This window comes from Dipodomys merriami, unplaced genomic scaffold (assembly GCF_024711535.1).
Source record: "Dipodomys merriami isolate MVZ:Mamm:240054 unplaced genomic scaffold, mDipMer1.0.p SCAF_26, whole genome shotgun sequence".
Taxonomy (NCBI): domain Eukaryota; kingdom Metazoa; phylum Chordata; class Mammalia; order Rodentia; family Heteromyidae; genus Dipodomys; species Dipodomys merriami.
Window position 1 is genome coordinate 17,127,472 of NW_027204048.1, and position 24,330 is coordinate 17,151,801.

The window sequence follows — 24,330 nt, forward strand, 5'->3', positions numbered from 1 at the left end:
AGGAAAGTCCTTGAAATTCTTATCTCCAATGAACAACAACAAGCCAGAAATGGGGCTATGGCTCAAGTCATAGAGTTCCAGCCTTGAGTGAAAAAAGCTAAGGACAGTGCCCAGCCCTGAGCTCAAGCCCAAGTACAGTCACTAAAAAGAAAAAAAATGTCCCAAGAATCTGTTCATGAGGTTATTTTCAGACACATTAAGTGAAGTTTGTGTTCCATCTAGAGGGACAGGGAGACAAATGTGCCCGAGTCAGGTGGATGGGAATGTGTGTACCCCTGTGCCCTTAGGTGTGGCTTAAGAATCCTCTGTTAGCAGTTTGGGGTACATTCCCTAAAACTATTTTTGTTGTCTCACCTCACTGCTTTCTCTTCTCTCTAGCAAGTCAGGAAACACGTGGTGAAAACATTTCTGCTCTTTGATTTGGACTTCATGATAGTTTATAAACGAGACCCAAACATAAATAAGGCTACCGCAGCAATCAGTCTGTTGAGGGCTAGAGATTTAGCTCAGCAGTAGAGTGCTCATGGGCGAGACCTTTAGTTTGATCCTCAGCACAACTAAACAAAATAAAACGACAACAAAACAAAAAACCCAAGAAATTGATTTATGGTTGATTTAAGTGACTTCTGGGGATTATTATTGGTGTCACCCCGACTTGAAATTGTGTTGGATTACTTGAAAACAGAAATGTCCTAAACAGAAGTGTCCTGTTACTTACTGGTCCACATGTACTTACTGTGTCCTGGGCATTGGCCTAGTCACTTTTACAGACTTTAACTGGTTCATTCCTCTCAAAAACTGTAGGAGGCCAGTAACATATATATATTTTTTTCCCATTTGCACAGGAGGGAAAACAAGACAAGACCAAGAAAGGTTAGGTTTTTTTTTTTTTTTTTTTTTTTTGTCTTAAGTCAGCAGCTGGGTGATGGGAGCAGTAGAACAGGTAGGATTGGAACTCGAGGGATCTGAACCCGGAATCAGGACTCTTCGTGGTGATGTCACACCTGCCCGTGCTCTTGGTTGATCATGTATCTAATAGCTAGTGGGCAGGAAGTGGAAAGGGGCCTGTGGCCCTGAGGCAGTTTGGGAATGGTCATCTCCTCCTGCCCTGCAACTCCAGCTGCAACAGTGGTACTGCCTTTTATTTCCTGTCCTGTAGGCAAGTGATGTTGTTAGAAATAGCCAAGGCTTGGAATGGATGAGAGTATATTTGCTTTTTGGCTTGTTGCTTTATTTTTTTTAAACCCTCTTCCTCTCTAAAAGGCAACTAAAAATATAAATTACCTGATAGAAAAGGAGGGAGATTAGAATTGAGGGGAGGAAGGAAGAAGGTCAGATGGAAGGGAAGAATAGAAAGATGAAACTAGGGGAAAGGTACAGGCCTGTGTGTCAACGAGTCCTACAAATTTCTGTAGGTGGACTGTGGATTTGATTCTCAACTTCAAGCAGAAAGACGGATCCAAAATCCCTACTGCACCTAAGATTAAAATGTGTTATTTACTGAGAAGTAGAATTTCACAAGTACTGAGGTCTAAGACAACCTTTTCCCCTGGGGACTGGATTGGACATCATAAGAAATAGAAGAGGGAGAGCCAGGTGCCAGTGGCTCATACCACCACAGCTATGCAGGAGGCTGAGATCTGAGGATTGCAGTTCGAAGCCAGCCTGCGCAGGAAAGTCTGTGAGACTCTTATCTCCAACTAATCACAGAAAAAGCCAGAAGTGGTGCTGTGGCTCATGTGATAAAAGCCTTGAGCAAATGAAGCCCAGGGATAGCACCCAGGCCAGAGTTCAAGCCCTAGGACTGGCAAAAAAAAAAAAAAAAAAAAGAAAAGAAAAAGAAAAGAAATATGACCACAAGGTGCTATCACAGTGATCTCTCTCTCTCTCTCTCTCTCTCTCTCTCTCTCTCTCCCCTTCCTTCCTTTTCCTTCTTTCCTTCCTTCTTTCTTTCCTTCTTCCCTTCCCTTCCTTTCCTTCCTTCCCTCCTTCCTTCCTTCCTTCCTTCCTTCCTTCCTTCCTTCCTTCCTTCCTTCCTTCCTTTTTTCTTTTTTCTGTAATGGGTCTTGAACTCAGGTCCTTATACTCTTGGTGTTTTTTTTTTTTTTTTTAACTCAAGGCTGGTTTTCTACCATGTCACACCTCAGCTTCTGACTTTTTGCTGATTAATTTGGAAATAAGACTCGCAGACTTTTCTGCCTGAGCTAGCTTTGATTAAATCCTCAAATCTCAGCTTCCTGTGTAACTAGTCAGGGAGCTAGCAGCTAGGGATCTTACAGGGGTTTTTCTTATTCCATTTCCAGAGGGGGGGGGGAAAAAAAAACAACACTTCCGGCAAAAGAACACTGCAGAAATCAGTGTGCAATACTACAAAGAAGGAGCTAGGTGAGAGGGGACAGAGGACTTGCTGAAAGATTTCAATAGCAAGGCGTACTAAGCTATGATGTGTGCTAGTGCATCTTTCTAGCTGACCAGCATGTTTAGCAAAGTGACCACTCCCAGAAGGAGGTCACCCAGGCAAGTCCGGAACCGCTGCTGGAGGGAAAACTCAGCCATTTTTCTTGGCAACATCTGGGGGATCACAATTTGTTGGCTAGACCTTTCTTCATATGTGTACCTGATACTTTAGATCTTGTACTAGATACTGGAGTCTAAGGTAAAGTCAAATCGGTTCTCATTCTTGAGTCCTAAGTCAATTTAGGGAGATTCAGCTAGCTATAGGTATTATCTTAGATTGTCCCATGTCTCCAACTGGATGACTGATCTCAATTCTGTTTAAAAAAAAATATTCTAAGCTGAATGCTGGTTGCTCATGACTGTCATCCTAGCTACTCAGGAGGCTGAGATCTGAGGAGTCTATGAGATTCTTATCTCCAATTAACCAACAGGAAACAGGGAGTGGCATTGTAGCTCAAAGTGGTAGAACATTAGCCTTGAGCTGAAGGGCTCAGACAGTGCCCAGGCCAGAGTTTGAGCCCCACAGTTGACATATATATATATAAATATAAATATAAATATAAATATATAGTATATAAATACATATATGTATATAAATACATATATATGTATATACTAGCTAAAATAAAAGACTGTTTTCTATGAGAAGAAGTAGGGAAGGCTATTCAAGATTTGTCATTGAAACTCCTCCTCTAATTGTTTTATGCGCCACTATGGAAACCCTATCAGTTGTATTTCAGTTTCATGGTCTTTAACGAATTTCTTTTCTTTTTTTTTTCTTTCTTTCTTTTTTTTATGTTAGTCCTAGGGCTTGAACTCAGGGCCTGGGCGCTGTCCCTGAGATTTTTTACTCCAGGCTAGTGCTCTGCCACTTAAGCAACAGCTTCATTTCCTGTTTTTGTGTGTGTGTGAGTGCGTGTGCATGCATGTGTGCAAGTGTGCTTAACAGACTTTCCTACCAGGGCTGGCTTTGGGCTGTGATATCTCAGCCTCCTGAGTAGCTAGGATTACAGGTAATCATGAGTGCTTTGTTTACGGGATTTTCCTTACCTTTTTCTGAACGAGTTCAGCTTCTCTGTTTTCAGCTATTCTCAGGGAATTTGCACTTCGATTAAGGTGAATCTCTCAGGCTTGTCAAAATGTATGACAGAATTTTTGGCTGGGCACGTGTGGGTATATTCCTGTAATCCAGCCATATGGGGGATGCTGGGGTAGGGAATCCATGGCTTGAGACAAGCCTACAGGGGGAAAAGGAGCTAGAGATGTTATCTGAAAAGTAACTAGAGCAAAAAGGGGGCTGGAGGTCTGGTTCAAGTACAAGGGCCTTTATCTAGCAAATGTTAAGACTCAGCCTTCAAACTCCAGTACAGTCAAAAACAGGGAAAAGAATAAAACAATAAACAAACCCACCCCAACCCCCAGACTTCTTGTCCTCACAGACTATCTTAAAGACTGTGCTCTTCGACCTTTTATAAAAATAGGCCTATGGACCTCAAACAGAATTAGACCTTAGAACCTCATTCTAGGCCAGTTTGTTAACAATCCGCTGTGGTCAGAAACCTGGTGTCTAACCTTGGCCACATCTTTCAAATGGCTTATCGATTTTGTGGTACAAGTGAAGCAACATAAATATTTTATGTAGCTTGTAAAAATAAATTCATGGAATTTAGGAGGAACAAATGTCAGTGTTCTGGGTTCTTTTGTGATTTGTAGTAAAAAGCATCGTAAAACTTCAAAGACATCACACATGAGCTGCATCTAAATATCAAAGAGGAGAAGGAGTCTTAAGCTTCAGGGATTTCCATTATTGTTTAGCCTTCCTTCCCCCAGTACGTGAGTGAGTCAGGTGACAGTGTGAGATTGGCTTTGAATACACAGATCTTAATTTTTCTCCTAGACTATGGATTAAGAGCAATTCTGAAGAAAACACCCAGAAAAACCCACGATGATAGTAATACTGACCTTGGTAGAAGTAGTTAACAATAATTTGTCCCTATTTGTCAGGTACTATGTGAAGCACTTTATGCCCTCTCTACACTTCAATGGCTCCGATGTCTCCTGATTTGGGCATATCTCTATTTTATGAATTGAAGTAATAGGTTAAATACACTACTTAAGATCTCAAAGCTAGTAGTGATTAGTGTGCCCTTAAGTTTGCTAGGCTGGTGCTCGACCTCTGAGCCATCCCTCTAGCCCCAGAAAGCAAGAATTTTAAGTGTACACATCAACTCCTCTATAAAGATGCATCTCTGTATATGCATATTTGTCCGTGTAAATAGCTGTGGTGTTTAGCTTGCAGCCAGAGATAAATGAGTCATTTACTCAGTAAGTATATTATCCAGATTTACTTACTGGTGTGACTGTTTTAGCTGCCTTTTTGTTTGTTCAGTATGAACATCTGTGGAAGTTTAAAAAAATGCAAAGGTACATTCTTGTTGGCATTGATTGAGGGAAAGTTTTGTAATTATATTTGTGCTTTCTTTTGTGTGTGTGTGTGTGTGTGTGTGTATGTGCCAGTACTAGAGCTTGAACTCAGGGCTTGAATGTTGTCCCTTAGCTTGTTTTGCTTAAGACTGACACTCTACCATTTGAGCCACAGCTCTACTTCTGCTTTTTGGTGGTTAATTGTAGGTAAGAGTGTTACATACTTTGCTGACCAGGCTGGCTTTGAACCTGATCATCAGATCACAGCCTTCTGAGTAGCTAGGATTACAGGTGTGAGTCACCAGTGTCCAGTGCTTTTTTCTCTTTCTTTTTCTTTCTTTCTTTTCTTTCTTTCTTTCTTTCTTTCTTTCTTTCTTTCTTTCTTTCTTTCTTTCTTTCTTTCTTTCTTTCTTTCTTTCTTTCTTTCCTTCCTTCTTTCTTCTTCTTCTTCTTCTTCTTCTTCTTCTTCTTCTTCTTCTTCTTCTTCTTCTTCTTCTTCTTCTTCTTCTTCTTCTTCTTCTTCTTCTTCTTCTCCTCCTCCTTCTTCTTCTTCTCCTCCTTCTCCTCCTTCTCCTCCTTCTCCTGCTTCTTCCTCTTCCTCTTCCTCTTCCTCTTCCTCTTCCTCCTCCTCTTCTTCTTCTTCTTCTTCTTCTTCTTCTTCTTCTTCTTCTTCTTCTTCTTCTTCTTCTTCTTCTTCTTCTTCTCCTTCTCCTTCTCCTCCTCCTCCTCCTCCTCCTCCTCCTCCTCCTCCTCCTCCTCCTCCTCCTCCTCCTCCTCCTCCTCCTCCTCCTCCTCCTCCTCCTCCTTCTTTCTTTTAATTTCTTTGACTGTTTGGAGGCCTGCTGTCTTGATGAGTCTGTGTAGTTTTGACTCACCTAAACATATCCTCACAGGTTCTTCGGGTAAGAATAATGGCTTTGAAATATTATAACAGAAACCATTCTCTCAGATAATTAGTATACCGAACTGGTGTGCCACACTGGAAATGTTTTCAACCTTTATTTTTCTGAAGAAGATAATAAGTACATCACCACATGTCTGCATTTAGGGTATAAATGTGAAGTTACCCAGCCAGCTGCCCACTAAAACCTGGACCTACTTGAGCTGAGATGTAGAGTAGGAGTTGCTGTAATGCCTCATAGGAGCCTTTCCCTTTCCACAGGCCTCCTGCTGCAAAGGCTTGAAGCTGCTCTTACTGCTTGAAGCTCTGGGGTCCTCTGGGCACCTTCAGTGTCCCAAGGACTTGATACTGACTCGTGAGAAAGTCTATTTCCCAGTCCTGGCTCTTGTCCATTTTCTGATTCTCGGTTGGAATGGCGTCTGTGATGTCCTTCCCTGTTCCGGCATTCCCTTTTGATTGGCTCCTGTGTGCCTTGCTGCTCAGCCTTCCCCCAAGCCTTTGTCATCTGCCTCTCTGTGGCTGCTTGGATGCCTCCCCAGACCCCTGCACCTGTGCCTTCTGACCGTTTATCCTATAGTAGGTCTGGGTCTTTACCTACTTTTGGATAGGTTGCCACATGGACTCCCTTCCCCTTCAGACAGACTTTGGTCTGATTTGAGCACCGTATACCCAGGGCGCCTCACAGTAGTCTCTTGCTCAGAACTGTTCCAATTTTTTTTCCCACCCACCTCAATGAGAACTTGGTTTCCTTTCCTCTCAATTCCATGAGGCCCTGAGAATGAATTCGCTGCTTCTCAGCTGATGAACAAATTCTCCTTCGGTGTTAAAACAATCATTCATTCATTGTAGTTCTATTCCTCAAAGTACTTAGATTAAAAATACCAGGCAAGCAAGAAATAACAAGACTCTGAGAAGGAATCTATTCCCTGGGTGACTTTCCCCCCCCCACCAAGGCAAGTGTTCTACCACTGAGCCACAGCTTTATTTCCTGCTTTTCGGTGGTCTACTGGAGATAAGAGTGTCATGGATTTTCCTCCCTGAGATGAATTTGGACCATAATACTCAGATCTCAGTCTCCTGCATAACTAGGTTTACAGGTGTGAGTAACATGTGCCCAGCTACATTCCCTGTTTAAATAAATACATACATAGAACGTCAAGCAGAAAGCCTTGCATCTTAGGATAGAGATCATAGGTCCAAGAGACGCACTGGAAGAAGAAGAGTCCAGTATATAAGAATGGAAAATAAACATCAGCTTTTGGATTAAGTTCTGATCCCAATTTACAAGTTAACTTGGTAAGGGTCCTTGATACATCCCTGGACCTATTTCTTTGTCTTTTTCTTTTTTCTTTTTTTTTTTTGGTCCAGTCGTGGGGCCTGAACTCTGGGCCTGGGCGCTGTCCCTCAGCTCTTCAGCTCAAGACTAGCGCTCTACCACTTGAGCCAGAGCGCCACTTCCGGCTTTTTTCTTTTTTTGCTTATGTGGTGCTGAGGAATCGAACCCAGGGCCTCGAGCATGCAAGGCTAGCGCTCTACCACTGAGCCACCTTCCCAGCCCTTCTTTGTCTTTTTCTAAGCCTGGTTCTAAAGTTACTAAATTACTTCGACTAGCCTTTCATGGGGGTGCAAACATGGAGGAATAAAACATTTTCCTAAATCCAGATTTCTGTGACAAACGGGAGGAGGGGGATGGAGGATGGGATGAAGGCGGGGGAGATGGGGGAAAGGGGGGGAGCATCATGTGCTGATATTTGGGTTGGATCTGATTTCACTGAGATCCTGGCCACCCAGGGCAATGTTTTTCACAGCTGACTGGAGAAAGAGAACATGGAGATAACCTGGCCAGGATAGGTTGGAGGTACTTTATTCACTAACTCTAATGAGGCCATCACAACATGTGTCTGCTCATGAATAGCCACGGAGACCGTGGAAATCTTTATATCAACCCCAGGCCTCAGATGTAAGGTTTTTAGAAATTAATTCTCTCTGCAAGATGTCATCCTTATTTCTCGAGGGCTCCCCACTTGTTCCTTCCTGTCCCTTTTGGAGGTGACAGGTTAAAGCCATGGCTTCAAGTTTAGACCTTGCTTTATTGAAATTGTAACCTTGCATTCCAGGGAGGAGGGTCTTTCCTAAGAGAATTGTTTCGTGTTCATGTGAGTCTCATCAGAGAAAGTACCCTCCTCCCCCAACGCTGCCCCATCTCCCCATGCAGGAGATACCACTTACTTATTCCAAAAGGTTTCTGATATAACAACAGTTTTAAGGACATAGAATTATACTGGGAATAAGTTTTATAACCATTGTTTTATGCTTCATACAAAGATAATTTGACTCACAGTAGAATTATTTAACTTCCCATTAAATATCTTTAAAAAACAAAGGCAAAGTGCTGTAATTTGTTGGAACAGATGGCCAAGTATGTCAGGGTATTTGAGTATTTGGGCAGCGGGTATAGAAAGCAGATTTCTGTGATTGTCATGGTTCACTGAGCTGAATTCTCTAATATCCCTGCAAAGAGAGAGGTTATTTTCACGGTCGCTCCATTCACTGGGGTGGACCTAGGGCTTAGAAAGGAACCAGTATTGTTCCTAGAAGTTTAAGGGCAAAGCTCAGGGTCCATCCCTTCCAGCATGTCTCCCTGCTCATAACAAGACTTGTGGCTCATGCTTGTAATCTTCTCTACTCAGAAGGCTCTGAGATCTGTGGATCATGGTTCAAAGCTAGCCCAGGCAGGAAAGTCCATGAGATTCTTATCTCTAATTAACCACCAGAAAACTGGAAGTGGAGCTGTAGCTCAAAGTAGCTTTGTGCAAAAGAGCTCAGAGACAACACCCAGGCCTAGAGTTCAAGTTCCATGACTGACAAAAAAAAAAAAAAAATCCTTTGAGTGTCCACAAGAGAATTTAGTTGTTTTTTTGTTTTTTTTTTTTTTGGTTTGTATTTTAAAATAACTTATAGCCAAGTACTTGTTTATCCTAGCTACCCAGAAGCTTAAATCCAGGGGATTACATTTTTGAGCCAGTTGGGAGGGAAAAGTTTGCAAGACTTCATCTCCAAATTAACTGGCAAAAAGCTGGGCTAGGGTTTTGGCTTAAGTGATAGAGCACCAGCAAAGCAAGCAAGCAAGCTGTACAAGTATGAGGCCCTGAATTTAAACCTGAACACCAGCAGAAAACTCTCAGAACCCAGCCTGTAAGGCAAGTGCCGTCTCCAGTGCACGTGACCTTAAGCCATGGAGTAGCCCAGGGATGAGGCACTTCAGAAAGGGTCTGTGATTTTCCCCTGTTATAATTACAGTCCCTAGAAAACCATAGCTGTGGTTTTCAGTCATTTTCTGGGTAAAGTCTAAAGGATTCTGTTCCCTTGAGAATCCCTTCATTTCTCCCTAGATCTGAGCTCATTTGGGAAAGAACCATGGCATTTCTGTAGGTTAAGATTCTCCCCTGGCCTTTTTGGCAGCCTCCTGGATTTGTTGGGTCTTTCCAGACTCTCCCTACTTCCAGGTAGTCTCTCCTTCCCATAAATAATCTTGACTTTTAGAGCCAGGGCAATGGGAAGATGCCACCTGGGCATCTTGCTGGGCAGCCAGGGCTGAGTGGGTAGGTGGATGCCAGGGCTGGCCCTGGAGTGGAATGGTGGGTGGAAGTGTCTTCAGCTACATGTTCAAGGTCACCTTTTATGATAAAAACGTGGTCTGGAGAAGCATAATATAAGCCTTTGAAGTTAGGGCTGTGGAGACTTGAGACAGGATGTGATTAGAGAAACAAAATCTGGCTTCAAGGTTATTATGTTAAGGAGGAGTTGATCTTGGAAGAAATGAATGAATGTCTTGGACATCTTGCTCATTTCTTGCAGATGGCTTCTCGGAACCAACTTCTCCCTTCTTTAGATTTTGTTGTGGGTTCTCTTGGACATATTGCCTAGTAAAAAACAATAGAGGAAAAAGAGCAAACTACATAAGAACCTCTTGTTTCCATAAATTGGAGTTCACGTTGATATGCTTCATTATATATAGTCCTGTGCACTAAGCAGTTGGGTTGTTGAGAACCCCTGTTAAGAATATCATATTCAAAACAACAACAAAAGAGAAGCTGGGCACCGGTGGCTCACACCTGTAATCTTAGCTACTCAGGAGTCTGAGATCCAAGGATCATGGTTCAAAGTCAGTCTAGACAGGAAAGTCCGTGAGACTCTTATCTCCAGTAAACCACCAGAAAACCAGCAATGGTCCTGTGGCTCAAGTGGTAGAGCGCTAGCCTAGCTGAAGAGCACAGGGACAGGGCCCAGAGTTCAAGCCCCACAACCAACAAAAACAACAACAAAACAACAACAACAGCAAACGTATCATATACATAGTCTAGTTCTTACAAATGAGGGAGATCATGCGATCTACTTTTCTTTGGGCCTGGCTTACTTCACTTAATACAATTTTTTCCCAAGTCTTTTCATTTCCTAACAAATGGGGCAATGTCATTCTTTCTGATGGAGGCACAGAATTCCATTGTGTATATATACCACATTTTCTTGATCCATTCATCTACTGAGGGGCATCTGGGTTGGTTCCATATCTTAGCTATGGTAAAAAATGCTGTGATGAACATCATCGTATGGGTGGCTTTAGTGTGGCCTTGTCACACTCACAATTTAAAAAAAAAGACGTTTAAGAAATTTCTAGTGTATTTGCACCCCCCCAACCCACAGTCGAATCTTTCACCATTTTCTACCCCAGACAGTGACTGAGGTTTCTAGATCTCATACCTGACCTTCAGCCTCTCTGTTGTATCTTTCTACTCCTATCTTTTTTGGGGGGAAGAGTGCTGGTACTAGGTTTAAACTCAGTTTGCTCCACTTGCTTACTCAGTTGGTGTCCAACTTCAATGCCTTCAAATCAGCTTTTGCTGGTTATTTTTGATATGGATTCTAGTAGGCTTTCTGCCTGCAATGACTTCAATCCTCAGCCCTCTAGCTCTGAGCTTCCTGGGTTGATAGGATCACAGTTGTGAGTCACAAATGCCTATCTCTACTGTTTTGGTTCTAGAACTGCCTACCATGCACCTTTTTGCGAGAGTATTGTACTTCTTTGCAAGAGTACCTACTGCGTTAGGTCTCCTCACTGTGTTTACTAACTAAGGCTGGACTTTGTTTGGGGCATTGAAGATGCTTCTCTATGCATCTTTTTCCCACTGAAATTCAAGAGAAAGAGCTATAAAAGGAAGCTCATTAGTCAATACTCTGGTGGTAAATAAAATGCTAGTCACTTCTAAGTGTCCTTAATGGAGCATTAAAGGAGAACACACTTTATTAGATGTGCATGGAATTTTTATTCTTGTAGACAATCTTGAAGATAAAGAAGAAAATAAATGTGACTCAGAGGTCTACCACCCAGAGATTACTGTGAACAAGTTGGTAGTTTTCTCACAGGTTTTCTTGGATGTATGTTTTTGTTTCATGTGGCTGATTATATGGATATTATCTCCAGCCTTTTTGTGTAGTAGCAACATGTAAGTATATTTCTAAAAGCTACTTTTTAGGAAACATGGATACACCTTTGGGGAAAAAAACATCATTATGATAACCTGTATCTCAGCGTATGTATACATTTCCACACTTTGTTTTTCCCTCTATGCATAATTCTGTAGTCATTATCCTAGATTTTCAAGAAATGACAGATTTAGGGGTAAGCAATAGAGCACCTGTCTAGCAAACATGGAACTTTTAAGTTCAAACCTTAGTACTTGCAAAACAAAGCAAAACATATGGTAAATTTAAACTTTCTCCCTCTCTCTTCTTTCTCTCTCTCATGCATGTGTGTGTGTGTGTGTGTGTGTGTGTGTGTGTGTGTATGTGTGTGCATGCATGCATGTGTCTGTGCATGAGCTTGTGTACCTGTAGGAATTACACTCAGGACCTCATGTTCTCAATTGGCTTTTCCACTCAAGGCCGGTGTGTTACCACTTGATCCACACCTTCACTTCCAGGTGTTTGGTGGTTAACTGGAGATAAAGTCTCAGATGTTAGGCTCTACTTGCTTGATAGAAACATCAAGATTTTTCTGCTGGGATGTTGTGGTGATAAATTCTCTCATTTGCAGAACTGGTTAGTCCAATAATGTCAAAGATAACAAAAAACAAGCTGTAACTAATGTAAAAATTCATAGCAATTAACAATAGTTGACATTTATGGGCACAAACCCTCTGTCCAGACCTACACCTATTATTCCCCATGTATGGATGTATTTCCAGCCATCCAGTCTGAGGCTGCTGAAGTTGGGGCCTCAGATTTAGCCCCTTTCAAGTTGTGTGGACCAGACTGCTTTACCCTTCGTTGTAAAATTGGGCTAATTAAGGATTTACATCATTGCATTCTTGGGTGGATGAAGTACATTGCTGTAAGTTAGTGCTTTTTGTAGTGTCTGGCCTTTGGTAAATGTCTTAGAAATGTGAGCTCAGATAGGTAATTTGGTTTTGGGTGAAAGAACTGAATCTTCGGGAATTATCTGTCTGTAATTGTGGCTCTGTAGAGTTCAGTTATGATTTTCTTCTCTAGCCAATCATTTCATACAGGAGGAGTTCCAGCTCAGGTGTGTTTTGGGGGTGTTTAAGAGTCCTTTCTAGAGCTACAGCTCCTCCAGCCATGGTATATCGGTCCTTTTGTCTGATTTGTTACTTCTGGGGAAAAGGGACCACCAGGGGGAAGTTGTTTTGTTCAAAGGCAGATAGTAAATATTTTCATCTTGGTGGGTCACACAAAGCCTGTCATTTTAAATCTGCAGCCCAGACAATATGCAGATCAAAGGCTGTTTTCTAAGCAAGCTTTACTCAGAGATACCACAGTTGAAATTTCATATCATTTTCACATAACATTAAATAACTCCAGTCATCTCTCATTCTATCGCAGTTCACTTATTGTGGTTTCACTGTATCACGGGTTTTGAAAAAAATTCCTTATTGCTACTTGAAGGATTTTCACCTAACCCGGGGTGTCTGGACTGTCCTCCTGTGACAGATGAGGGACTCACTGTATTATCTTTTCATTTTCTCTCCAACTGTTTAAAAGTATGAAATTCACGGGCCATACATTTCCAACCTTGCTGTCATGGGCCATACCGCAGACTTAATCTACCTTTTGTAGAAGATGCTTGACCACTAATTTTGTTTGTTTGTGCTGTTTTGCTTTTTAATTCCCAGGCTTGCAAAAGCTTTCTTCTGTGCTTAAGTCTTTAGGGGCTGCTCCTCTCTTTTTCTATTATTTAGTCAGTCAAGATATAGTTGGCAAAGAGCGTGCCATTGGAATATTTGAATTCTACTCTTTGAGACTTTTACGTGCTAGGGTAAAGGAATAAAAATAACCAGCAGGCATGATCCTTCAAGATGTAAAAGCAACCCAGTTTGCTAAAAGACATGGCAAAGGATAAGCAAATAAAAAAAATGGATTAGAAAGGCACACTGTTAATAACAGAACCCTCTTGTCAGAAAACACATAGCTACTGTTTAAGAAGTCTGCCGTTCATTCCTGCAGCTGAAATCAAAATACATTTCAAATTCTTTCCTTTTTTTTTCCTTTCCTATTTTTTTTGATTGCATAAAGAGGCAATAGGTACTGTTTGACTAAGGAGGAATAAAAATGCCATGTCCTTTGTGTTTTCTTCTACTGGCAAATATCTACTTAACTTGCTTTAATTAACTCAAAATACGTGATGAGAAATTTGTTATATTATTCATCACAGCTCTTGGATAGTAGTGCCATTCCCCAAATCATGTGGTTTTGTTTTTCTTTCCAAAGAGTACAGCCTCTTTCTCTTTTCAAGAGCAGTGGGCTTTTGTGAAATGATACAGGGAAGTTTGAGCCAACCACGCTAGTTTTGAGCTAATCACTTCATTTATGGCCGTTGGGATCCTTCCACAAAGACCAGGGGAGGACTCTGTGGACCTAACAGAACACAGCTGTTTCCTTTCACCTCGGGAAGCCAAAGGATGGCCTTGACTCTTGGATGCCACTGCATAGACTTCTTCTGTTTCACTTGGAGCAGAAAACATCCTGTTTCATCATGTACGTTTAACAGGGTAAATACGTCTCACAGAAGTCACAGTTAGTACTTTCACTTAGAGCTGAGAATTTTCCTCAGGTCATGACACTTTTTTCTTTTTGGTGGTTGTTGTTCATTTTCCACCATTTACTCTCGTTATAAAAAATAATTCAACTCTTCTTGTCAAACAAAACCAAAATAGTACATTTTGGACACATACATCACATTTTTCTGGCTTTAGCCCACCCCCACCCCACCAAAGGAGACCAAATGTGTGTGTGCACACCCCTACACCAAGACAATGCAACAACTCTCCCTGACCACATTCACAGAAAATAACACCAGGATACACTGCAAAACAGAAGGTGTTATCGGCTCTGTGTCTGGAGGGTTCCTCCCATTATCTTGTACCAGCTGAGTGACTATCAAAACCAACGCTTTGTCAGATCTGGGGATAGAATAGGAACTGGAATTTTCCCAGTTCTTAGAGTAAGCACCCTTGAAGTAGCAAGTCTTTTCAATCAAGGTTGTCTCTACACCTAGGTAGTCCTTGTCTCCTTGGGCTCTGCTCTTCAAACAACTGACCAGATGTCCCTTCAACAGAATGTTTGGTTTCCCCTTAAAAATTAAAGGAAGGGCTGGGCACTGGTGGCTCACACCTGTCATCCTAGCTACTCAGGAGGCTGAGATCTGAGGATCATAGTTCAAAGCCAACCCCTGGCAGGAAAGTGAGACTCTTATTGCCAATAAACCACCAGAAAACTGGAAGTGGTGCTGTGGCTCAAGTGGTAGAGCTGTTTTGCCGTGAGCTGAAGAGCTCAGGGACAGCACCCAGGCCCAGAGTTCAAGCCCCACAACTGACCAAAAAAAAAAAAAAATTCAATTGAAACGGTTGGTGCCTTACATGCAGAAGAGCATTCTAGAGAAAAATCCTCTTCACTTTAGACCTACCTAACTGCATAGGCTTTGTAAAAAGGCATTTTATTAGGCCTGGATAAAGAAGCCCCCATAATGAAAAGCCCCCTAAAAAAAAAAGAGCATGTTTAAAACAAAGTCTGTGGCAAAGAAACAGAAGAATAAAATAGTGGCAGTGGCCAATAGCAATTAATATAATGCATACATCTAAATATGGTTGGGGTATTATTCAAATATAATTTTAAATAAATCCCAACTTCTAAATAAAGCCTTTAAACTTAAAAATAATTGTCATGTACTACTGTCTGAATCCAAATACCTTCAGAATAAATCATCTTGGCATCATTTATCCAATTAGAACATTGCTCAAATGAAGGAAAGATCTCAAAATTTCTCCCCAGAAATGAGTCAGCCCTAACTAGACATGGGTTTCTAGGATCATCAGACTTTTTTTTTTTTTTTGCATGCCCACAGGATATGCATTAAGAAGATCAATTAAGAAGATTTCATTCTCTTAGACAAATATGAGAAATATATGTATATAGTAAAATTCACGTATTTCACAATTCTCCCTTGATCACATAACCTTTTTTTCTTCTGAGAACTCTATAATTGGTTTTAGTTATCTGGTTTTGAGAAAGAGGAGAAAAATATTGATTTTTGATATATTAACTACATTTTGAAATTCATAAAATAGAAGAATATCACTTACTTTTTATAGAATTCTGTCTGTAGCAAACTCTGAAGTTGGTCAGACAATTAGAGCAAGGATTTCTTAAGTTGTTGTGTGAGTGCCTGTATTGGGACTTGAATTCAGGGCCTGGCTGCTGTCTCTTACCTTTGTTGCTCAAGGTTAGTAGTATTCTACCTTTGAACTGTGATCCTCAGAGGTCAACCTCCAGAACAGCAGGATTACAAGTAATTTTTTTAGACCTTGACCTTTAGTAAGGTACTTTACTTGACCTGATACATTAAAAAAATCACACAAATACACATATACACAGGATCATGGGGGTATACCATGAAATTCACCTTAGCCTTACATTTCTTTCAGAATCTGCCATCAACTTTGGCTAGCTGGCCAAGTAAAGTTGTGCCCACTTCAGTGTTAAATCTATTACATCATGACTGCATTAGCAGGGATTATAGATTATATAGGCAACTCTCATGCTTAATCATAGAAGCTTCAGGAATAATGAAAATAAGGCATACCACTTGGATTTCTTGTTACCTTAATATTCATTTTGGAAAAGGAGTGTTGTAAATAATTTATCCCAAAGGTATGCTTTATATGTTTTGTGATTCATAGTTTATCCTTTATTTATTGAAATTCTCTCAATCAAAAGCATCAGAGTGTATTTACTACTGGATGATAAAACTATTAAAATTAATGATGCTTAGGAGGCTGTGAATTTTCAGTCTGAAAATCATTTAAGGACTAAACACATATTTGGAATTTTGTAAACACATTGGATTTCAAAATCCAGTACTCATTTTTTTAATTTATTTGTCGGTTGTGGGGTTGAACTCAGGGCTTGGGCACTGTCCCAAAGCAATTTTTCTCAAGGCTAGCACTCTACAACTTTGAGCCACAGCACCACTTTCTCTTTTCTGGTGGTTCATTGGAGATAAGAGACTCACAGACTTTTCTACCTGAGCTGGCTTCGAACCATAAGCCTCAGATCTTGGCCTCCTGAATAGCTAGGATTACAGGCGTGAGTCACCAGCGCCTGGCAAAACCCAATATCTTTTTTATAAGTGCCCTGAAGAAAACTGGGTATATAAGGATCATATCTCACCACAGTAAAGGCTTTGTACAGCAGACTTATGGCTACCATTACATCAAATAGGGGGAAAAAGCCAAAAGCATTTCCCCTAAAATTGGGAAGGAGACATGATCATCACTTATTCAGTATAGTTGTTCAGTTCTGAACCAGAGCAGTAAGGCAAGAGAAAGAATTAAGAGATAAGATTGGAACTGAAGGGGCTGGGAAGGTGGCTCAGTGGTAGAGTACTTGCCTTGCATGCCTGAGGCCCTGGGTTCGATTCCTCAGCACCACATAAGCAAAAAGAAAAAAGCCGGAAGTGGCACTGTGGCTCAAGTGGTAGAGTGCTAGCCTTGAGCTGAAGAGCTGGGGGACAGCGCCCAGGCCCAGAGTTCAGGCCCCACGACCGGACCCAAAAAAAAAAAAAAAGATTGGAACTGAAAATTAAAAAAAAAACAAATTGTCCAGGTATCAGGTATGATGAACACATATGATGAACAAAGTATCAGGATACAAAATCAATACACAGAAATCTGTAGCTTTCCTACACACCAATAATAAATTTGCTGGAAAAGAAGTCAGGAAGGCAATCCCATTTACAACTTTGAAAAAAATGTAAAATACTCCTAATACCTAAATGAGATGTTAAATACTTCCAAAATCAAAACTATCAAGCACTAAAGAGAGAAATTATAGAAGATGAACCCATCTCCCATTGATCCTAAGTCAGCAGAATTAATACTGCTAAATGGCCATATTACCAAGGGTAATCTTCCAGAGAATATCAGAATTGTAATTGACATTGTTCATAGAAAAAGTCAAAAAGCAATGCAAAAATTCATCTAGAAACACAGAAGGACCCCAAAATAGCTAAAGCAATCAAGCAAAAGAGGAATGAATGCTAAGCTGGTGAAGACATGCATTCCTGTAATACCGTTTCTTAGGTGGCTGAGTGAGGCAGGAAGAAGAATTTGAGGTCAGCTTGGGCAACATAACAACACCCTGTTTCAACAGAACAAAACCAACATGAATAATGCTGGATCTATCATAATAATATGAGTTCAGATTATATTATAGGACCATAAAACAGACACATAGACCAATGGAATAGAATAGAGGATCCGGAAATAAAACACCACAGCCATAACCATCTGATTTCTCACAAAGGTGCCAGAAACATACATTGGGAAAAAGACTGCCTCTTCAAAACTGGTTCTGGTAAAACTGGGTGTGTACATGTAGAAGACTGAAACTTGACCCTCATTAAGATCAGTGATCTTAGTGTAAGACCTGAAAGTTTGCAATGACTAGGAGAAAACAAAGGAAACAGTTCAAGATCTAGGAGTAGGCAGTGACTTTCTGAATAGGACTCTAATAGCCCAGGAAACAAGAGCTTGGCAAAAGAAATAATGGAGTGTAAAGATAGTCCACAGAATGGGAGAAGAATCTTTGTCAGATATTCATCTAATAGGGGATTAATATGCAGACTATATAAAGGATTCACCACATTAAGTGACAAAAAAAAATTCCATTGACAAATGGGATTGAACCAGTGGAATCGAACAGATACTTTCAACAAAGATATGAAAAAAATATTCAGCCTTTCTAGCCATCCAAGGGATGCAAATGAGAACTACCTGGAATCAGCTACAGGTGGCTCAGGCCTATAATCTTAGCTACTCAGGAGTTTTAGATGTGAGGATGCCATTCAAAGCCAGCCCAGGCTGGAAAGTCTGTAAGACTCTTATCTTCAATAAACTACCAAAAAGCCAGAAGTGGAGCTGTGGCTCTAGTGGTAGAATACTAGCCTTGAGCAAAATAAGCTATGGATACTGCCCAAGCCCTGAGTTCAAGCCCAAGGATCAGCATAAAAAACCCCTCAAAACTGCATTGAGATTCTTTCTCAGTGTAATCAGAATGACTATCTTCAAGAAAACATAAAATAAATGCTGACTAGGTTGTAGCAGAAGGGGAAGGAATCCTTTTTAGTAGGAACATAGTTTATTCTAGCTACTAGGGAAGTCAGTGTGAGGTTCCTCAAAAGAGTAGAAATAGAGCTTTCTAATCACAGAGTGACACCATTTCTGGGTATTTGCCTAAAGGAACAAAGAGAACTTCCCACAGAGATACGTAGGCACCTTAGCACTATTCACAACTGCCAAGATAGGGAATCAGCCTAGGTGCCTGGAGTGGAGCCTTATTCAGCCCTGACGTTGTATCATTTTCAGGAAAATGGATGAGACTAGAGATGGTCATGTTTAATGAGATAAGCTAGAACAAGACAAATGTTCTCTTGGGGTGAGGGAAGGCCATGAAGGTAAAGGGGGACTCTGAGAAACACTGAAGGAAAAGGAGAGTGGGCGGGAGATACGGAAGGGCAGAGAGCCAGTGAATATGATCAAAGTACGTGTTATGTAGGTGCAGATATATCCCCATGAAACTGTACTCCTAAGAAGAAAACAAACAGGTATAGATTAAGAATTCATGTTGACATCCTTGTTCATGAAGACATGTTGAGAAGCTGTTGTAATCTCTGTGGGATTGACTACCTCCTGTGAAGTCACCTGATAGTCATTAAGCCCATCTTCTCTCAGGAGGTGAGGAAATATGCTTTGACCTATTTAGGTTACATAGAAAGGAAAGTTTATACACTCTTGCAACATTACCACAGGCAGTAGCCTGTGCGTTCCCACCGATTTTTCTTTTCCTATTAAAAAATATCTTTAAGTAGTTGTACAAAGGAGGTGCCATGTTACAAAGCGGCTTATGAATACATTGCTTCTGGTTCAGTGTCATCCCTCTCAACGTTCTTACCCTCCATTGATCCACCCCTTCTCTTATTGTTTTTTTAATCTTGTGGTATATACAATGAATTCTTGACTGCATTCTTCTTGCTTTCCTACTTCGTTGGTCTACCCTTCTCCCCTTGGCCCTGGCCCTTATTGGATGTATCCATTTCCTGGTGTTGATTTTGGTGGACTTTGACCTAGTCTACTATACTCGAGCTAATTCATTTGTAACCATTTTCATAAGGCCTGACCCAATGGGTTTACTCAGATTTTTCTTCAGAGAGAGCTTGAATTTAGTTTTGCGAAAGTCCAATCAAGCTTCATGCAATCGTGGTTCTTTGCTCTTTTATTTCTTTTTCTTTTTGGTTGGTCCTGGGGCTTGAACTCAGCCTGTGCTCTGTCCCTGAGCTTCATTTGTTCAAGGCTAGCACTCTACCACTTGAGCCACAGCACCACTTCAGAAACAGAAATTTCTCTTACCCTGTGCCGGTGAAAAGTCCCACATCCCCTTCCTCCACTTTCCCCTTGCCTTCATGCTTGAGCTCAGGATCCATGCATGAAAGTACCGCAGCCATGGTGGGCTTGCCCCTTCTCTAGAGGGGCCTGCTAGGGTTGGAGAGGAAAAGGAAGGGCTGAGAACAGGGCTGGCACAGGAGGCTGCTGAGACCTGCTGCTCCTGTCCTGCTAATTTGCTTATCTAGCTATGCCAGGAGACCAGCCCTGCTTAAATCTTCCTATGGTACTGTTCACAGGGTGCCTGTTGATCTACCTGTAGCATCGCACCAAAGGTTGGGCCTCTTTCCAGCTTTCACTTAAGTGCTTTCCGGGGTGGTTTGAGGTCTTTTTCAAGGTCTCCTCGGCTCCCTGTTCTCTAGTTACAAGTAAATAAATTTGGCAAGAAAAAGACCAAGTTGGAATATCCCTGAGAAGTAAAAGAAGGCAGCCAGGCATCCGATGGCTCACTCCTGTAATCTTGGCTACTCAGGAGTCTGAGATCTGAGGATCCTGGTTCAAAACCAACTCAGGCAGGAAAGTAGTGAGACTCTTTTCTCCAGATAATCACCAAAAAAAGCTAGAAGTGGAGCTGTGGTAGAAGGCTAGCCCAGAGCAAAAAATCTCAATGGCAGCACCCAGGCTTCGAAGCCCCAGAATCAGCTTCACCAACACAACAACAACAACAACAACAATAACAATAAACAACAAGAAGGCATCTTCTCATTCAGCCCCCTTGCTGGCACAACAGCACAATCGCTTTTTGTTTTTGTTTTGGTGTTGACACTGCGGTTTGAACTCAGAGCCTGAGCTTTCTCCCCTCAAGGCTGGTGCTCTACCACATCTGGCTTTTCGGTGGTTAATGGGAGATGGATCCCATGGACTCTTCTGCCTCAGCCAGCTTCTATCTGTGATCCTCAGATCTCAGGCTTCTGAGTAGCTAGGATTACGGGCTTGGACCAACAATGCATAGCTAATGGCACAACTGTTCTACATTTAAAGCAAGTCAGGATTGACCTTGGTGCCTGTTCTCGATGCTCTCTGTGATGTCCCAGGAAGATCATATAGACACACAGCACTACAGAACATTGCTCAAAGCCAAAGGACCCGTGATGTAAAAAAATGATGAGTGAATTATGTATTATTAAATGGTTGTTTTCCCCAGAGAAAAGCCAGGGATGTTCAGCTCTAAGTCTAGAAATCTGTTTTTCTGTTTTGTGCATTTCTTTCATATCCTCTGGCCCTTTCTACTGTTTCTTTGATTTTTAGTTGTCTCAGGTTTGAGAACAGAATAAATTAAGGCCCTGAACTTTGGTCCCCTGCGGATTTACAGGGATCTACAAAAGGTTAATTTCCCAATATTTAACATAAATATGACTATATATAAATATGCATTTTTTTTCTTGCGGAGTGACATGAATAAAATGGTCTTGTGTATAACAGCCTAAGGAGTTGCCTGCTGTTCAATGTTTTTCTTTTGTTGTTGTTGTTGTTGTTGTTATTATTATTATTTTGTGCCAGTCCTGGGGCTTGAAGTCAGGCCCTGGGTTCTGTTCCTGAACTTCTTTTGCTCAAGGCTAGCCCTCTACCACTTGAACCACAGCACTACTTCCAGCCTTTTCTGTTTATGTGGTACCGAGGAATTGAACCCAAGCCTTCATGCATGCTAGACAAGTGCTCTACCACCAAGCCACCTTCCCAGTTTTTTAAATTATTATTTTAAAGTAATTGTATAAAGGAGTTTATGAGGACAGTGTATCTTGATGAGTGTCTGTCCTTTCTATTGTTCACTTTCAATCTTTCACAATATTTAGTATAAGTGAAAATGCAACACTATGCCCCCCTTCCTTTCTGGTCTATGAAAATTTTAAATGAAAGCATCACAAGAGATACGGTTATAAAAGTCAGTGGTTTAGCTGCACTCTATGTCTTTGTTTTGAGGTTCTTTAATTTTTATTGAATTTTACTTGACACTGGATCTTGTTTCCAAAATGAGCCCACGCATCTCATCGTTGCCGCGCCCACTAGGAAGTTTTGTTACCGTGAATTTTGGTCACAGGTGGATTGCTATTTTGTGTGACTCTGCTTGGGAAAATATGAAGTCATCAAGAGAACTAATCTTCTGCAGCAGAGACACAATGGAGTCCGCAGAAAGTATTTCTCCTGGCAACTCCACCTTCCGTTTGATGTTCTCATTCTCCAGATGGGTTGTGGGTGTGTGGGGGTAAAAAAAAAATCTGTGAACCCAAACCTTTTTATTTCCACTTTTCCTTCTGCTTGTGACCCTTCCCTCCCCTTCCCGAAGCGGATAGACATGGCTCCAGAATTCTCATGACAAAGTACTCTCTGGAAAACGTACCAAGCTGTAGGCTGTGAGCTGCGCCCTGTGTTAAGATGCTGAGAGGAGGAAGGGTTTTTATTCCCCAGTGAAGTGTTGTTGCTGTTTCCGTAGCTTATGAAAATTAGACACAATCAGTGCAATGAATGTAAACTATGGTAATGTGGAATGTGGAGGCCTGTAAATGCTAGCTGGTCAAGGTCTGGAATGCAGTGTGTGTGTGTGTGTGTGTGTGTGTGTGTGTGTGTGTGTGTGTGTGTGTGTGTGTGTGTGTGTGTGTGTGTGTGTGTGTGTTTGTATAGGTAGTAATGGAAATTTTGTAGACTGTTACCAGTGTCTGTTAACTGACTGTAGGATCCTTTTCCTTTTGACAAGTAAAAATACTGTAATTTATGGTGTACAACATGACGCTTGATCTATGTATACTTTGTACAATGGCTAAATCAAACTAACCTATTCTGATATACTTGCCATTAGTGAGGACACTGTGTATGTGTGTGTGTGTGCACATTTGCACCAGAATGCCAGTACTGGGGCTTGAACTCAGGGCCTTGACATCCTGTTTGACATTTTTTGCTCAAGACTAGTATTCTACCACTTGAGCCACACCTCTATTCCTACCGTCTTGCTGGTTACAGCCTTTCAGATTTATCTGCCTGGGCTGGTTTAGAACTAGGATCTTCAGATCTCAACCTCCTGAGGAGCGAGGCTTACAGGTATGAGCCAGCAGTGCCCAGCTTGATGAGAACACTTAATATCCACCCTCAGTGTGTGCTAATGTTTGAGTGGGTCCTTACTCATTTAGCAAACGTGTTTATCTTGGGCACTGGGAGGCACTGGGAAATTGAGCAAGTTGGGGTTCAGGTACTCCAATGAGATAGGCTTGAAAATAAAGCGTTGCTTGTAGAACAGAGAACAGCTCTTGTGGAGTTCTCTTTGCTTGGTTATTTTGTCCTCTTCTCTGGAGACTTCATGAAATCACAGTTTCCTCAACAGATTCTTTGATTTATTTCTCCATGGTATTTTACTTTCTTTTGGAAAAGATAAAATTCTAACTGATTGACTTAAAAATTTTCAGGCAATGTGAATTGCTGCAAGTGTTTTTGTTGATGTGTGTGTGTGTGTGTGCGTGTGTGTGTGTGTGTGTGTGTGTGTGTGTGTGTGTGTGTGTTGGTTCCAGTCCTAGGGCTTGAACTAAGGGCCTGGGTACTGACCCTGAGCTTTTATTTTGTTGTTGGTTATGGGATTGAACTCAGGGCACCGGCACTGTCCCTGAGATTGTTGCTCAAGGCTAGTGCTTTACCATGTTGAGTCACAGCGCCACTTCTGGTTTTCTGTTGGTTAATGAGAGATAAGACTTGAGGAATTTCCTGCCCAAACTGGCTTTGAACCATGATCCTCAGATCTCCTTCCGAGTAGCTAGGATTACAGGCGTGAGCTGACTCTGAGCTTTTTTGCTTAAGGCTAGTGCTCTACCACTTGAGTCACATCTCCACTCTGGCTTTTTGGTGGTTTATCAGAGATAGAGGCTCACAGTCTTCACTGCCCAAGCTGGCTTTGAACCATGGTCCTCAGATTTCAGCCTCCTGGTTAGATAGGGTTACAGGTGTGAGCCATTGGTGCCCAGCTCATGTTTGTATTTTTAAATTTGGATGTTAGTACTAGTAGCACCCACTCTATCCACAAAGAAGACACCTATAAATAAGGATGTACCTTTTGCTGTTAGGAATAAAGTTACCCCAGTGATGTATGCTTCCTCTGACATTCATTTAACAAAGTGCATCCTAGGTAGAAAACACATTTTATTTGCAACACTCTTTCAAGGGCTTTTAGTGAGGGAATTTTGATGGAGATAATGGATAATACAATTTAGAACAAAATGAGAAGTGAAAGAATTGATCAGATGTTCTTTTTCTTTCCCTTTAGGACAAGTCAAAGTCTTCAGGGCTCTGTATACCTTTGAACCCAGAACTGTAAGTATTCTGTTTTTGTAACTTTTATGTTGGCATAACAAAGTCAGGCGATTTTAGGTAGATTCTTACACTGGTGTAACTGGTCTGCCATTTCTTGGATAGAAGTTCGGTGAGGTCACAGGAATGAGCGTTTCCTCACTTCCCACTGCTGGCCCTAGATGCGCATGCTCAGCCCCCGGGTTGATTCCTATTCCTGTGATCTAGATGCACATGCTGAGCCCCCGGGTTGATTCCTATTCCTGTGAT

General features: G+C 41.4%; 1 protein-coding gene across 1 annotated transcript in view; it reads left to right on the forward strand.

Moving 5' to 3' along the window:
* Positions 1–24,330, forward strand: part of Ostf1 (osteoclast stimulating factor 1) — a 54,653-nt gene that overhangs the window by 1,483 nt on the left and 28,840 nt on the right. Inside the window, exon 2 of the mRNA XM_070035771.1 lies at positions 24,038–24,084. Within this exon, the coding sequence (XP_069891872.1) occupies positions 24,038–24,084 (47 nt within the window). The remainder of the gene's footprint in view (positions 1–24,037; positions 24,085–24,330) is intronic.